General features: G+C 41.2%; 1 protein-coding gene across 3 annotated transcripts in view; it reads right to left on the bottom strand.

The window, feature by feature from the left end:
• Positions 1-15,107, bottom strand: part of syt16 (synaptotagmin XVI) — a 36,148-nt gene that overhangs the window by 17,808 nt on the left and 3,233 nt on the right. The window contains exon 2 of one of the 3 annotated variants that reach the window (XM_086274467.1): positions 582-824. In XM_086274467.1, the coding sequence (XP_086130593.1) occupies positions 582-824 (243 nt within the window). Of the gene's footprint in view, positions 1-581; positions 825-15,107 lie in introns of those variants that run through there. The other 2 variants (XM_086274468.1, XM_086274470.1) reach the window with 2 other exon arrangements.

The following is a 15,107-nucleotide window of genomic DNA, read 5'->3' as shown; positions in this document are numbered from 1 at the left end:
ATGGTCATGTTTGCAAGACAGGTTATGGGACATTAAATAGAAGTTAACCTATGGTAACCTTTGCTCTGCGTGTTTGCACTGTTTGACAAGTGGGAGGAAGGAAAAAAGTTTAAGTGGGTGACAAAATGGGAACAAAAGCTGCACCCTGAGTATCCTGCACTCTGTGTTTCTTTCGCATAAAGCTTTCGCAGCGTTAACATTTTTTAATCGTGAACAGCTTTGTAGCAGTATGCGGCTGAGTCACGCAACTCCCTCTCGCCCACAGAAATCACTGGACAAATACAAACTCTCCCACGTTCTCTCTCTGCTGCTGAACACTTTAATTGGGGTCAAACTGCAAACAGGAGACGTGTACTCTCTCTGAGATGTTTCTAGTTGAGACAAACCTTGAAGTGTGGCAGGACTCACTGGCTAGTAAAACTTAAAATTCAAACACCACAGTTTTGCTGCTTCTCAGTAAAATGTATCATTTTTGGAAGCTGTCCTGTGAATTTATGACAAAATATATATGTGATAATTATGGACCCTGGCTCTCCTACACGAGTAGGCATGTTACTGTCATTGAGTTGTCAGTCACTCACCGAGGCCCTGGCGGATTCCAGCCCGTCCTTTCTTGCGACGACCGTGTACCTCCAGGCAGGGAAGACCGCCGACACGTGAGAAACACAGTTTCTTGTTGATGAAGAGGAAGAGGACGGCCAATGCCACGATGAAGACACCCACCGCCGACAGGAAGCCGATGGCCTCTGGGGTGACTGGCAGGAGCAGGGAGAGGGAGAGGGGACACACAATGACACACTGATCAGACCACACAAACAGACAGCCTGGATACATGCGCACACGTGCACACACACACACATACATGCACGCAACAGTACGCATGGTACATGTGATACACACAGACAGACAGGTGAAACTTTAGTAGTTGAAATATCTTCAGTGCCTTGCTCAAGAGCAGAGTCAGTGTAAAAACAGTTTCACAGTTTTTTCCTATGCTTAACCAGCAAATCAACTTTGCTCAAGAGCACTGTGACGCTAGAACTGTAAGGTTTGAGTTCAACATTTTTTCTTGTCATATTTTAAAGAAACCAGTTCTCGCATCATAGTCTGTGCTGGTCCATTCTATGCCAATTACAGGTCAAAGTTCATCGCTACAGTATGGTTGTGTCCAAAATCACTCACTAATTCCCTACTCCCTCTATAAGGACTTCTATGAGAAGGACCATGTAATAGTGAGCCCATTACCAGTAAGAAAAAACAGTAATATGATTTGAGTGATCTTTTTGGCATTTATTACACGTATGCTATTTTTGTGAAGTCCATCCATCCATCCATTCGCTTCCACTTATCCTTTTCAGGGTCGCGGGGGGCGCTGGAGCCTATCCCAGCTGTCATAGGGCGAGAGGCAGGGTACACCCTGGACAGGTCGCCAGTCTGTCGCAGGGCTAACACATAGGGACAGACAACCATTCACACTCACATTCACTCACACATTCACACCTAGTGACAATTTAGATTAATCAATTAACCTATCCCCACAAGCTGCATGTCTTTGGACGGTGGGAGGAAGCCGGAGTACCCGGAGAGAACCCACGCAAACACGGGGAGAACATGCAAACTCCACACAGAAAGACCCCGGCCTGATGGAGGAATTGAACTCAGGACCTTCTTGCTGTGCGGCAACAGTGCTAACCACCGTGCCACCGTGCTGCCATTTTTGTGAAGTATTTTGGAATATTCCAAGTGCACTATATAATTTATATTCACTATAAGATGGGACAGCAAAACAATAAAAACAGTCTATGGTCCAGAGACTAGTGAGTGATTTCAAACACTGCCTGTGTTGAATGAATAGCAGGACAAAAGTGCTAGCATTAGCCTCACAGCTAGAATCTGGCTAAGAATATACAGTAAGTAAGCTAGTTAGCTGGCCATACTAACCACTGCAGCTTGCATGTGGTGGGGCAGGTGTGGATGACAAGAGCTACTGATTAACCTTCATTATGGTCTGATGCTAATACACCTCTGAAAAGTATTTAAAACTTATAGCGTTAAAAAACGGAGTCAGTATAAAGAGGGAAAGAGTGGCAAGAATCACGATCCAGTCCTGATCACACACAACAACATATTGTTGTGCGTGATCAGGACTGCACAGCTACAGTGTAGGTCTGTATTTATTTGTTGTAGGAGGAAATTATAGAATGATTAACTGGAGAGACTTTGTTGGATCAATAAATATCCTAGATGCAACACAGCAAGCTCTCAGTAAATAAATACAACAAGCCCATCCATTTACCATCTGTGATGTGTGCATTAACACTTTATGTGCTGTATATTGCTAATCTATATACTGCCTGTACACTACTACACATACGTAGTGAGCCAGTTTCCCTTTCTTTATATTTTGTTTCCCAGCATCTGTATTTTTGAAAAACTTTTTTAAGCTGTCTTAAACAACAGTTCTCCAGAACTTCTTCTTTTATTTGCTGCAGTTCATTCACTTATTTCTTTCAAATCCTACCTGAACATTTTCAGTGAAAATATTTTGTTTGTTAAACCATTTAACACTGAGCTATGAATCATTTAAGTATATAAAAGGCGCCTAGCTCAAGGGATTAGTGCTGTAAATAACAGGGAACTTAACATAGGACAAGCTTTAAATAGCATCTTTAGGCACTCTGATACCACCGTCCTGTTGCAAAAACATGTCAGTTGTTCGCATTAATTTTTGCACCAACAAGATGAATCCCTGTGTGAATCCCTTGAGCAAGGTGAAGAGGAAAACAGGGAGAAACGGTTGAGAAATGGACTAAAAATCAGTGGCAACAGGTTTCATGGAGAGATTAATCTAAATTTGAAATTTCTGGTTCAAATCATTATCAATATGCATAGATGAGTTCAGGACAGAGGTAGTGAGTGTTATGGTTTGGGGCTACATTTCAGCCAGTGGTCTTTGAGATCTTATTCCAATTGACTGAATCATGAATGCAGAAAGTATCATCACATTTTAATCCACCATGCAATCCCTTCTGAAAAGCATATGATTGTCAATGGCTTCATTTTTCAGCATAACAATGTTCCCAAACACACTGCAATGCAGAAAAAGCATACCTGAGTATGGAAAGAAACCCAAAACATACACACACAATTCTAAACACTATCAGTCATGGACTGGCCTCCCCAGAGAGCTTGGACCTCGACATTACTGAAGCAGTGTGAGATCAGCCTGGGGGAAATATTCTTAAATAACTTAACCCTCTCAGGCTCAAATTAACTTTTTGTTGCTAATGCACAACCAAGTCCTGCAGTGGTACTTCTGAGTACAAAAAACTCATAAAATATGTATGTGGGGTAATCAGGTTGTTAGTTTTTAACTGTTGCAAATCGGCAACGCCTGCCTCGAGAGGGTTAAAGAAATTAGAAGACATCTTGGCTAAGAGAGTTCAGACTGTTGAAGAATAAAGGTGATCATTAAATATTTGTTTTCATGCTTGAATTTTTTCTACTTTATGTGCTCTATTTTCATGTTTGCACATGCCTCAATAAATTAGTGCACCTATTTTTCATTGTCATGTAAGAAAGTAGTGATGAAAGTTGGTCACAACTAAGAAACGGGTGACCAGACAGGCAAACTGAGGTAGACATGGGCAGAGATGAAGAGAAACGCGAGGGTGTACTACTCTGCTCTGCTTTCAATGAGGTGCCTTAGTCTCCTTTAGCACGATGAAAAGAAATGCAAAGGGATGAGGGACAAGGTGCCTTTTCCTGTTTCCACGGTAACGTTTCAGTGAGCAAAAATCAATGGAACCAAATGACATGAGTACACATTCTACTGGGAGCTGACGCCAAAGAAAGCACTCGGCAGTGTAGGTGGTGAGGATTCAATACACCTTTTTTTTAACTCTCCACTTTTTGTTTTTGCCTCTCTTTAACTTTCATTCATGAGAACCTAAACTCCCACGCTTTACAGACGTACCTGATGTACCTTCATCTACACCGTAGACTTCCACCCACATCGTGTGTTCCTACGCGACGACAAAATAATGAGCAACAACAGCAGATGGTTTCTGTTGAGAAGAGGTTTTGACTGCTTAAAAAGACTTTAATCCTTATTTACTTTCTTCCTATTTAGGATCTAGCTCCTAAGAAATTCTAATACTGTTATTGGGACTCATGAGCCTTTCCTTTCTTCTCGTTATAGAGAGAAGACATAAAACTAGAGCTCCATTGCTATATTTCAGAAATAAGAAACACTTATTCAAAACTTCACAGTTATTTTTAACTATTCAGTAAACAAGCATCACTGGAACAGAGCCTTTCTCAACAAAGCCATGCAGCTTAGTTCTTATTTATATAAAGACTGTAGTGTATCAGACACGTATTTTTTTCTCTATATTTTTTTGGTATTATGCTTTGATGCATTTTTAAGTCTAATGTAAGCCGGGTTGTAGCACAACCCCACCTTGTGTACCTTTTCTGCTAGTTAGTTATCTTGCTGGACAAACTAATATTTTTAATTCATTTTATCATTTACAGTGGGGCAAAAAAGTATTTAGTCAGCCACCGATTGTGCAAGTTCCCCCACTTAAAATGATGACAGAGGTCAGTAATTTGCACCAGAGGTACACTTCAACTGTGAGAGACAGAATGTGAAAAAAAATCCATGAATTCACATGGTAGGATTTGTAAAGAATTTATTCGTAAATCAGGGTGGAAAATAAGTATTTGGTCACCTCAAACAAGGAAAATCTCTGGCTCTCACAGACCTGTAACGTCTTCTGTAAGAAGCTTTTCTGTCCCCCACTCGTTACCTGTATGAATGGCACCTGTTTGAACTCATCATCTGTATAAAAGACACCTGTCCACAGCCTCAAACAGTCAGACTCCAAACTCCGCCATGGCCAAGACCAAAGAGCTTTCGAAGGACACCAGGAAAAGTATTGTAGACCTGCACCAGACTGGGAAGAGTGAATCTACAATAGGCAAGCAGCTTGGTGTGAAAAAATCAACTGTGGGAGCAATCATCAGAAAATGGAAGACATACAAGACCACTGATAATCTCCCTCGATCTGGGGCTCCACGCAAGATCTCATCCCGGGGGTCGAAATGATCATGAGAACGGTGAGCAAAGATCCCAGAACCACACGGGGGGACCTGGTGAATGACCTGCAGAGAGCTGGGACCAAAGTAACAAAGGTCACCATCAGTAACACACTACAACGGCAGGGAATCAAATCCCGCAGTGCCAGACGTGTTCCGCTGCTGAAGCCAGTGCATGTCCAGGCCCGTCTGAAGTTTGCCAGAGAGCACATGGATGATACAGCAGAGGATTGGGAGAATGTCATGTGGTCAGATGAAACCAAAGTAGAACTTTTTGGTATAAACTCAACTCGTCGTGTTTGGAGGAAGAAGAATACTGAGTTGCATCCCAAGAACACCATACCTACTGTGAAGCATGGGGGTGGAAACATCATGCTATGGGGCTGTTTTTCTGCCAAGGGGACAGGACGACTGATCTGTGTTAAGGACAGAATGAATGGGGCCATGTATCGTGAGATTTTGAGCCAAAACCTCCTTCCATCAGTGAGAACTTTGAAGATGAAACGAGGCTGGGTCTTCCAACATGACAATGATCCAAAACACACCGCCCGGGCAACAAAGGAGTGGCTCCGTAAGAAGCATTTGGAAGTCCTGGAGTGGCCTAGCCAGTCTCCAGACCTCAACCCCATAGAAAATCTGTGGCGGGAGTTGAAAGTCCGTGTTGCTCGGCGACAGCCCCAAAACATCACTGCTCTCGAGAAGATCTGCATGGAGGAATGGGCCAAAATACCAGCTACTGTGTGTGCAAACCTGGTAAAGACCTATAGTAAACGTTTGACCTCTGTTATTGCCAACAAAGGTTATGTTACAAAGTATTGAGTTGTATTTTTGTTATTGACCAAATACTTATTTTCCACCCTGATTTACAAATAAATTCTTTACAAATCCTACCATGTGGATTCATGGATTTTTTTTTCACATTCTGTCTCTCACAGTTGAAGTGCACCTCTGGTGCAAATTACTGACCTCTGTCATCATTTTAGGTGGGGGAACTTGCACAATCGGTGGCTGACTAAATACTTTTTTGCTCCACTGTAACATTTATTCACGAAAAGCCTTCAGAACAATTTAGTGAAAAAGTTTATGAAAATTAAACTCCAGGAACATTCTCCAATTTTCCCTAAGAAGCAATAAGAAATGCAAAGTAAGCAACTGAGTTAGAGAAGGTGACGTCACTATGGCAACTGTAGCTCTCTAGTTTTTATGTGCAAACAATGTTTGTCCAACACTCCAGCTTTTCCTCACCAGACCAGGTGTGCCAGCAATCAGCTGGCAAAGCAGATGTTCGAATGATGCGATCAGCACAATTTTATGCAATAAAATATTCGCTTTTACCAATACAAGCAGTTTACAATATCACAGGTTACTAGATGCATATCACAAGAAAAACATAACTGCTTCTTATTGAAGACAAGTGAAAATGCATCGCATAAATCGTGTTTTTCCTGCAGACATGCTGATGGGACGTTTGTGGTGTGGTGTAGTTGTGTATGTAGTAAACTGTTTGAAATGGCTTGGGCAAAGAAAGAGAATTCATTGCATAAAATAGCGCTGATCACATCACCTGATTGCACTGCTCAGTACAGCCAGCCAAAACCAGAGTTTCTGACTCCAACTTGCCGGTCCGGGTGAAAAACCTGTAACCTGACTCAAACAGGCCTCCACACAGTCCTCATTTATGAAGTGCTTTACAAACCCAAACATTACGGCTCACAGGTGGATTTTCCTGTTTGAGTGCAGCTAGCCAACCAACTTTACTGAAAAACATCGTTGGTTTCCTAACATGAAATTCATAAACATTTTTAAATTTATTTCCTAAATCCTGCTCCTTAGACAGTGTTACATCTACGTCAGTTTTTGAGAGCAGGGCTCCATGATGTAACTGGAGCACAAACTGGGTGTCATCAGGACACTACAACATAGAGCGAACACCATCCCCACAGACACAGCGGCCAGGGAGGCAGAAGAACAGCGCATCAAGAAGACCCTTTACATCCCAGCTGGACATTTGTCAAAGCTGGGACGGCACTTAAAGAACGCTCCAGCCGATCCAGGAGAAAAGGACAACTGCTGCCTAGTAATGCCTCAGTGATCCCGTATGTGTCAGGAGTATCAGAACAGTTGAGACACATTTTTTGTAAACACCGTGTCTCTGTGGCTTTTAAATGCCAAAACATGATGCGCCAAAAACTGGCCCACGCCCAAGGATCGGGTCCCCCGACACAAACAGAGTAACATAGTGTACGCTGTTAAGTGCAGGAGGATTGCTATGATTTATACATTAGGGAAACCAAACTAGGGCAGCTCGATTATGGCAAAAATGATAATCACGATTATTTTCACTGAAATTGAGATCACGATTATTTGACGATATTTATTTAACCCTTTAAGACCTACTATAGAACCAAGTCCACCAGAGCTTATATTATTTTTATTTATTTATTTTACATGCTGTAGTGCCATTTGTGGGAGCATTTCAAGTTGCTATACATCAATACAACTGTTATAGCCCATATTTTAATAATATGTATGCATTAAGTGCATAGTAATTACATAAATTGCAAAAAAGTGCAATAAACTACAAAAAAAATTGAAAATCGCTTTTGTTTTGTTTACATATATTTCTACTTGGAGATGTTTAAGAGGCTTATCCCTCAAAACTTTAAATACAATAAAGTTGCAAAAAATAGTTTCCCACCACAGGAAATTTATTTTGAGTGTCTTCATAGTTTTATTTTGGAGATACAGCAATTTTTATATACTGCAGGAAAAACAAAAAACAATCCTATGATGCAAATTTGCAAAGAAAACAGCAGGTGCATCATTTCACTGTGGGAAGTGTTACGAACAGCTGATAGGAACGGCAAAGCGTGTTTCTGGAATATTATGTTTTTGTTGCTGCAAGCGCTTTTTATGCAATTTTTGCAAAGCTATATGTGGAACGAAACCGTGACCGAGGACAAGCTGATGGCATAAGATGTAAGTACAACTCCTCCGGTTTCATATGCAAAACAAATTATTGCGCTAGCTTACACGGTTCAGGTTCTACAGGGATTTAAAAATAGTTACGCAAAACGGAGCGTGCTGCTCTGACCGGATTTAAAGGGTTAACAATGACTTTAGAAAAATAATATAAAATAGTGTGCAACACCACTGAAGTTTTTTTTTAAACTCTTTTCAACCAACGGCAGTCACTCTCCAAATAACTTCTGCTTAGCTTTCCGAGCTTCCCTCGGGTCCTCTTAATCAGCGGTCTCCAACCTTTTTTGCGCCACAGACCGGTTTATGCCCGACAATATTTTCACGGACCGGCCTTTAAGGTGTCGCGGATAAATGAGGGAGGGGCTAATAATCGGCTCAGTCATTTTTAATGATCGTTGAAAGCCCAGATCGTAATCGTGATTAAAATTCGATTAATTGAGCAGCCCTAAACCAAACAACCTTTGATGAAGCAGATGGTTCAACACAGAAGAGCTACCTCGTCAGGCCAGGACTCTGCAGTCTATTTACACCTACAGGCCAATGGACACTCTTTCAACGATGAGGATGTTCACATCCTGGACAGGGAGGAACGCTGGTTTGAGGGGAGAGTCAAGGAGGCCATTTACATGAAAAGGGAATCGAGTAAGGGCCCTAAAGGTACATCTGTCACCATCTTAAAATGCTATAATTGCAGCCATTCCCCAACTCTCTGTGAATGGTACTTGTGACCATTGATCAGTGGTCGTTGATCAATGGTCATGACAATTTGCATATTAATGATCAAGGAACTGACCTCACAGCCCATTGTTCACTCAGTGGTGCTAGTTTCAGTCATTGTGCACTCACTTGGATGAGTCACGAAACGTTTCTCGCTATATCCAGATGAACAGAATCAACCTTTTGGGAAGTAGTGCAACAACTACAGTTACTTTGTTGCAAAATGAGTAATTAAGTAAAGTAATGCAATTATTATTAAATAATACTACAAATATGAATAATAATTAATTGTTTTGAGTGACAACCTTAACACTGATCATAACTATACAAATATATCACCAGCAGGTTGGAGCACCATTTCTCAGCTCAACTTAACATCATTAAAAGCACAATGTTCTGCCAGTAAATCCACAGCTGGATGTTGGTTCACGTAAACAACACTAGAGAAAGCCAAACCTTCTTTCACTTGGTTCCACTTGAACTGCACACTGCAGACATGACAATGTGGAGACGACATCTGCGTACCACCAGTGATGTTGTTTTGGTGTCCGTGCAGAGGATAACGCTTACTAAGAAAATGCCCACCACAGCCACAGCCTGTTCACCAGCTGCTATCTCACAAGTAAGACTCAAGAATAACGAGCAAAATTACTGAACTTATCCTCCACGCTTGGAAACCATAAAAGGGAATTACGTATTAATTCTTGATTTGTGTTCAGAAGCAAATTTCTTAGTTTGTACAATGCAGGGCTTCACCACATGATTCTGTCTCTCAAGGTTGAGAGACTGAAGGATAAATATAGGGTTATTTCAGTGAAGTCGCCAACTGTAACCACTGTAACAAAGAAAAACAAAACTGTGCATTTTTTTCTTTTTCAAAGAAGAAATGCTGCTGTCACCAGTTCCTCAAAGTCTCTGCAGACAGGCCACCAGCTTTCTACATGTTCAGCTTCTGTTCACTCCCACAGAGAGAGAAGTGTGCAAGTGTGCATGACAGATGCAGCACGGGAACACTCCTGCTCTGGCTATAACGCTGTCCAAATTTCACTTTGAAAGACATCACGCCACCTACTCACTTCTCCACTCACAGGCTTGTGACGACATCGACCGAGAGAGCGCACCTCACTGCATTATCGGTGTTACATTACTTTTAAACGTGAGAAGCTAACAGACAGCTCCTCCTCATTTATTTATAATATACGATACATGTTATGGTAACTGAATTCTAATTCCTTTCAATGGAATTATACAAATATTGATTACCCCCGAAAAGTAACGAATTTCTAATAAATTAATTCCCAAGAGATGCAGAAGTGAAAACAGTGTGACGGTAAATGTTTGGATGGTGTGTTCGGGTGTGGCTGTAAATTGGAGTTTCCCTCTCAGCTGCTCTGACAGTCAGACACTGAGCTCAGTGTTGGAAACTCAGAGCCTCCCACTGTCTACATGCAGATGGACAGGAAGAAACCCTTGGTCAAAGTCTGCCCTCACACCTGCCACACACACACACACACACACACACACACACACACACACACACACACACACACACACACACACAAGCGCACATGTATGCCACTCAACAAGGCAGAATTTCAAACATAAAAATACTTGCATGGGAAAATAATCTCTGTGAAAGATGATTTTCTTCATTGAACCAAGAGCTGAAAACAGTTTGTTGAACATGCAAACCTATAAAAGGCAAGACCACATTTTTTTTATTTATTTATTTTCTCACAAGCTGATCTTAGCGAGATATCAGATCCGAGTAATGAGATGGAGAAATCGAAAAATTCCCAATCGCTAATCTGCGGAAGACCTCTGTTGTGAAAGACTGTTTGTGCATCAGTGCATGCTAAATCTTTATCCGCTGATTAATATGCAGCTGCTGATTTTTCCAGCCTCGCCTTTGAAGTGAGTAGCTCCAGAGGAGAGAAGAGAGCACTTTGATCTGAGCGTTCGAAAAGAAAGTAAAAAAAAAAGAAGTCACACAGCAGCAGTGGCAGTGAATGCCACGTTGCTATCACTCATTAACAGGGATATGAGTGGTCTTGAAGAGGAAAAACATGCTGCTTTGTAGTTTTTCCTTTCTTCTTCTTTTAGCCATGAATAAAGCATAAGGAGTACATGCTGTCTCTCTCAGTTCATTCTAGGTCACTCATTAATGTGGGTAATTAGTTTCAAGACTTGTGGCCTCTTTGTGTGTCTCCTTATCCTCTGTCTACAGATTAATACTTTAACACACAGCTGAATGCTCTCTTCTCACTGTAATGAAGGCAGACGCCTGAGGAATACAGGATGATTATTTCTCTGTCTGGAATTGAGCAACACCATGCACAATCTAATGTTTTATTTCATTCAGTATCCCAGTAGGGCTACATTTATCATCATTTTTTTTCTGCTTGTTCTTTTATTATTCTATACACACCACAAAACACCTCTAAAATTAATGCTTTGTCCAGTCAATTTATTAAGCACAACTAGATACTGGATGGCTCAGTTCTTTGAATAAAGGTTGCTCAGTGGCACATACGCTAACTCACGTAACGTCTGGCTCACGGAAAGTGCTCAGTCGGCCTGAGAGCCGTGCAAAAAGTCCCGGTCCCTAGCAGACTGCCATTAGGAAACACCACACACACATACACAACAATTTATAAAAGAAAACAAAGTTGGAACTGAAATTTCATCACAAATTTTAAACTGTCTTGTGCACTACCTGTTCCTCAACAAAGTAATCACATTACTTTGAGGGCGAGACACTGAACTGTGGTTCAACACCCTGACAAAAAGCAATCAGCCACCAGCACCAACCACGAGGAGCCTAAGAAACACAGAAACATCGGCACAGCATGTTTTCATTGTCAAACACACTGACCACAAGGTAAAGAGCACGTACGCACACACACACCTGAAAATCATAGTTTCCTTGGAAACAGTCCATTGGCTCTATTATGGTATAATGAATGTGTTTTTTCCCACCCACATGTAAGAAGGTCTCATGTTACCATGGTGCCATCTGTCTGTCCTGATTGGCTGGGAGGACAAGAACATCTCGGGGTTGAGAGATGATGAAGAAAGAAAAACAAGTCAAAAGTGGTTTCATTTGGAGCGGAGCTCCAAGAAAGACAGTCAAACAGCCAGGGCTCTGGGTTCACTAGTCTATGAATATGCAGCACTGAGCCAGGTGCAAATGCTCTATTCATGCAACCCTGAGGTCCCAAACGTGGTTCCTGTGAACTCGAATGAGGAGACGGCACAAACACACTCACCATAAGGTATTGAGCAAATCTGAGCATTTTTAACTGCAAGAAGAAGGAGAATCATAAATTCCCCTCATTAATACTTTGTAGAGACAAAACTGATGAGCTAGAGCTTCACTGAAATATTCTGCCGTAGCTGTTTTGAGCTGAAGCAAACCTAAATGATGGTGATAACACCACCGAGCTTTACCCCTTTATGACATCTTCTTTTGATAAGAGAAATATTTTCAAGTAAAGCCAGTTTTTTTTTAGTTTGTCTGATTTAAAGATTCAAAGAATTATTCAATGAATTATTAACCATGTGCAGCTTTTCACCAGCTATCTGAAACATACTAAAAAAAAATCAAAAACCAAAACAAAGCCATATTTACAGGGAAGCTGCCATGTGTGCTGAGCCAGTCTATCCCTGTGAGGTGAATGACTGTTCCAGCAAAGCTTCTAAAAGGAGCTGGTCTCGGTTAGATGTGTCAGTGAGGAAACGCTCAGGTAACATTTTCCAATCAGCGTGGCTCACTAGCTTGTCTTATTTTAAAGAACAGGAGCTGTATGAAGCCTGTTAAAGCCTTAACTTTAATCAAAGATATCCCTCAACAGCACGTATTTTTGTCTAACTGAGGAATAACTTGATTATATTGCGATGTACTGTGAAATTTTCTTTGAATATGACCTCCTGTGAAGTATTCTAAGCCTTAAATGTCTTAGCAACAAAACTATTAATGCTTCATGCATTGCTGGGAAACCAGGATTTACAATACTAGTGCTGAGCTCCCATCTGCTGGTAAAATGCTGCATTACCACGGCAACACCAGAGGACTGCTGCTACACCGGAGGCTCGGGAATCTTTATAGAGCCTATGACGTAACCTACACAAGTGGCCAACATTGTGGCCGGCTTTATGTGGTGCATTATGTGTTAATTAAAGTGTGGTTGTGTCCCAGTGTTTTATATGTGCTGCCAGTTCTGATAAAAACATATGAAATTTGGGGACTTTTCCCTCCTGAGTGCCCACTCTTTGTTGTGGTAAGTTTATTTCTGTTGCCAGAGGGAAAAGACATCTTTCACCACGTTTGTACATTCCCTCACGTCCACTCCAGGGGTTTCAGGAATCTCACTCAAGGAATTTGCTGACATTTGTGAATCTTTACATTAGGGGTGTCAGTCATAAGATCGGATGGAGCTGATAATATCAAGGCAGATGTTTGACTTTTAACTGTATTTTCATAAGTTGTACGGCTTTTTATGTTGATAAAGAACTAACTGAATGCCATTCATATACACCAAAGTAATTCAGTAACAGATAAACAACTACATGACTGAAGTTGCTATTTTTTCACTACTGACTATATCATCGGTACTCGCTCGCTTGAGTCAAACTGAATGATTAGCTACATTTCTCAGTGTAAAACCTTTACCACACAGTTAAAAAAATTCAAGCACAAATGCTGACTATTTTAATATTTATGATTTTAGGAGTTAGAAGTAAATGCATGTTCCACATACAGATCATAAGTGGTATATTAAACGCATGTAAATAGAAGTGAAAATATTGATTGAATCTCTGAATATTTTCCGTTTTCCAACTACACCTTCAACTTTACAACATAAAAAACAGCAGTGCTCACATTATCTATTCAATTGTGCACCAACACTAATTTACAAAGAGCCTTTGCCACCTCGCTCTTACTCCCATACTGGTAACTACATGTACACGGAAGCAATGAGATTTTAAATGACTCTGCTATTACTACAGATAAATATTTCTCTTTTCTTATTTGAAAAACAGCACCTACACTTATTGTATTATATCATGTAAAACAAAAATCTATATGAAATTTTCTAAGTTTCTTGTTGCAAAGTCTATCGAACTACTAAACAAATCCGCTAACAAACCACTAAGAAAAGCAACACTATTTAAAGGTTACACAAGACAAGCATCAAAGAAATAAATAGAAGATAAATAAAAAGAGGCAGAAAGTGGCCACTGTCCCAGCAGAGGGCCCAGAGCAACAGCAGTGGTTCAGCACCTAATTAAGGCACCTGCCCAGTGTTTTTCATGCTACCTTGTGCTTCCTGACCTGCTCTGCCCAACAATCAGATGACCCCCTAGGAGCAAGCACTTTGGTGACAGTGGGAAGGACAAACTCCCTTCTAACAGGAAGAAACCTCTGACAGAACCAGGCTCAGGGAGGGGCGGGGCCATCTGCTGTGACCGGTTGTGGTGAGTCTCACATGCTGGGAGAAGGTAAGGTCTGAGAGGAGATGGGGTGAGGATAAGCCAAAGAAGCTTGTCTCTCCCCGTCCACCTCACACCAGCTAAAAAACAACCTGGATTCATTTGGTCTGTTTCACTGTGCTGACTTCAGCTTTTTGTATTTTGTTTCTTCTGTCCCGATTTAACATAATTCGTAGTTGGTTTGTACGTTTCAGCTTGAGAATCTCTGGACTCCTTCATTTGTGTTCCTATTTAAGATCCTTTCTAACTTAGTTAGAAAATATAGGGGATATAATTTGACCACGCAGTTTAGAGGCATAACAGGTAATGTCTCAGGGTAAAACAAGCTCTGGAGTCTTTGTAACGTTCACCAACCGTAATACCGAGTATAAATCCCTAATGAACAGAATACATCACAGGAAAATGTTGAGAAATTAAAGCTCTCCAACTTTTAACCTACTTTCTTTTGCTGGCGGCGGAGTTTCAGTGATTCCTCCTTCCCTGGCCATGCTGTTTCTCCTCTTCCTCACTTCCTTCTACTCTAATTTTAATCTTCTCTACAATTTGACCAGTGAAGAACTTGACTGCTTCACTCTCTCCTTCATCCCTCAGTCCTCCTGCTCCTGTAAATGCAACCGGATCCCTCAGTCTGAGCTGCTTTGTGCCCAGTGTGAGCCATCAATCAGCACAGCCTTCCTGTCTCCCAGTGGGCGAGGCAGATGTGTCTTCCTGAATACCACCAAGGCACAACAACGAGGAGGAAGGCAGAGAAAGCGAATACACAACTGGACTACAGAGCTCACAACCGCTTATTTGTAATATTTGCTTTTATATTT

Source organism: Aulonocara sp. 'chitande type north' Nkhata Bay, linkage group LG19, assembly GCF_057382095.1.
Source record: "Aulonocara sp. 'chitande type north' Nkhata Bay isolate Kocher_YH1m ecotype deep benthic linkage group LG19, A_spYH_male_GT1.1, whole genome shotgun sequence".
Classification (NCBI taxonomy): Eukaryota; Metazoa; Chordata; class Actinopteri; order Cichliformes; family Cichlidae; genus Aulonocara; species Aulonocara sp. 'chitande type north' Nkhata Bay.
This window is presented reverse-complemented; position numbering and strand designations above follow the sequence as displayed.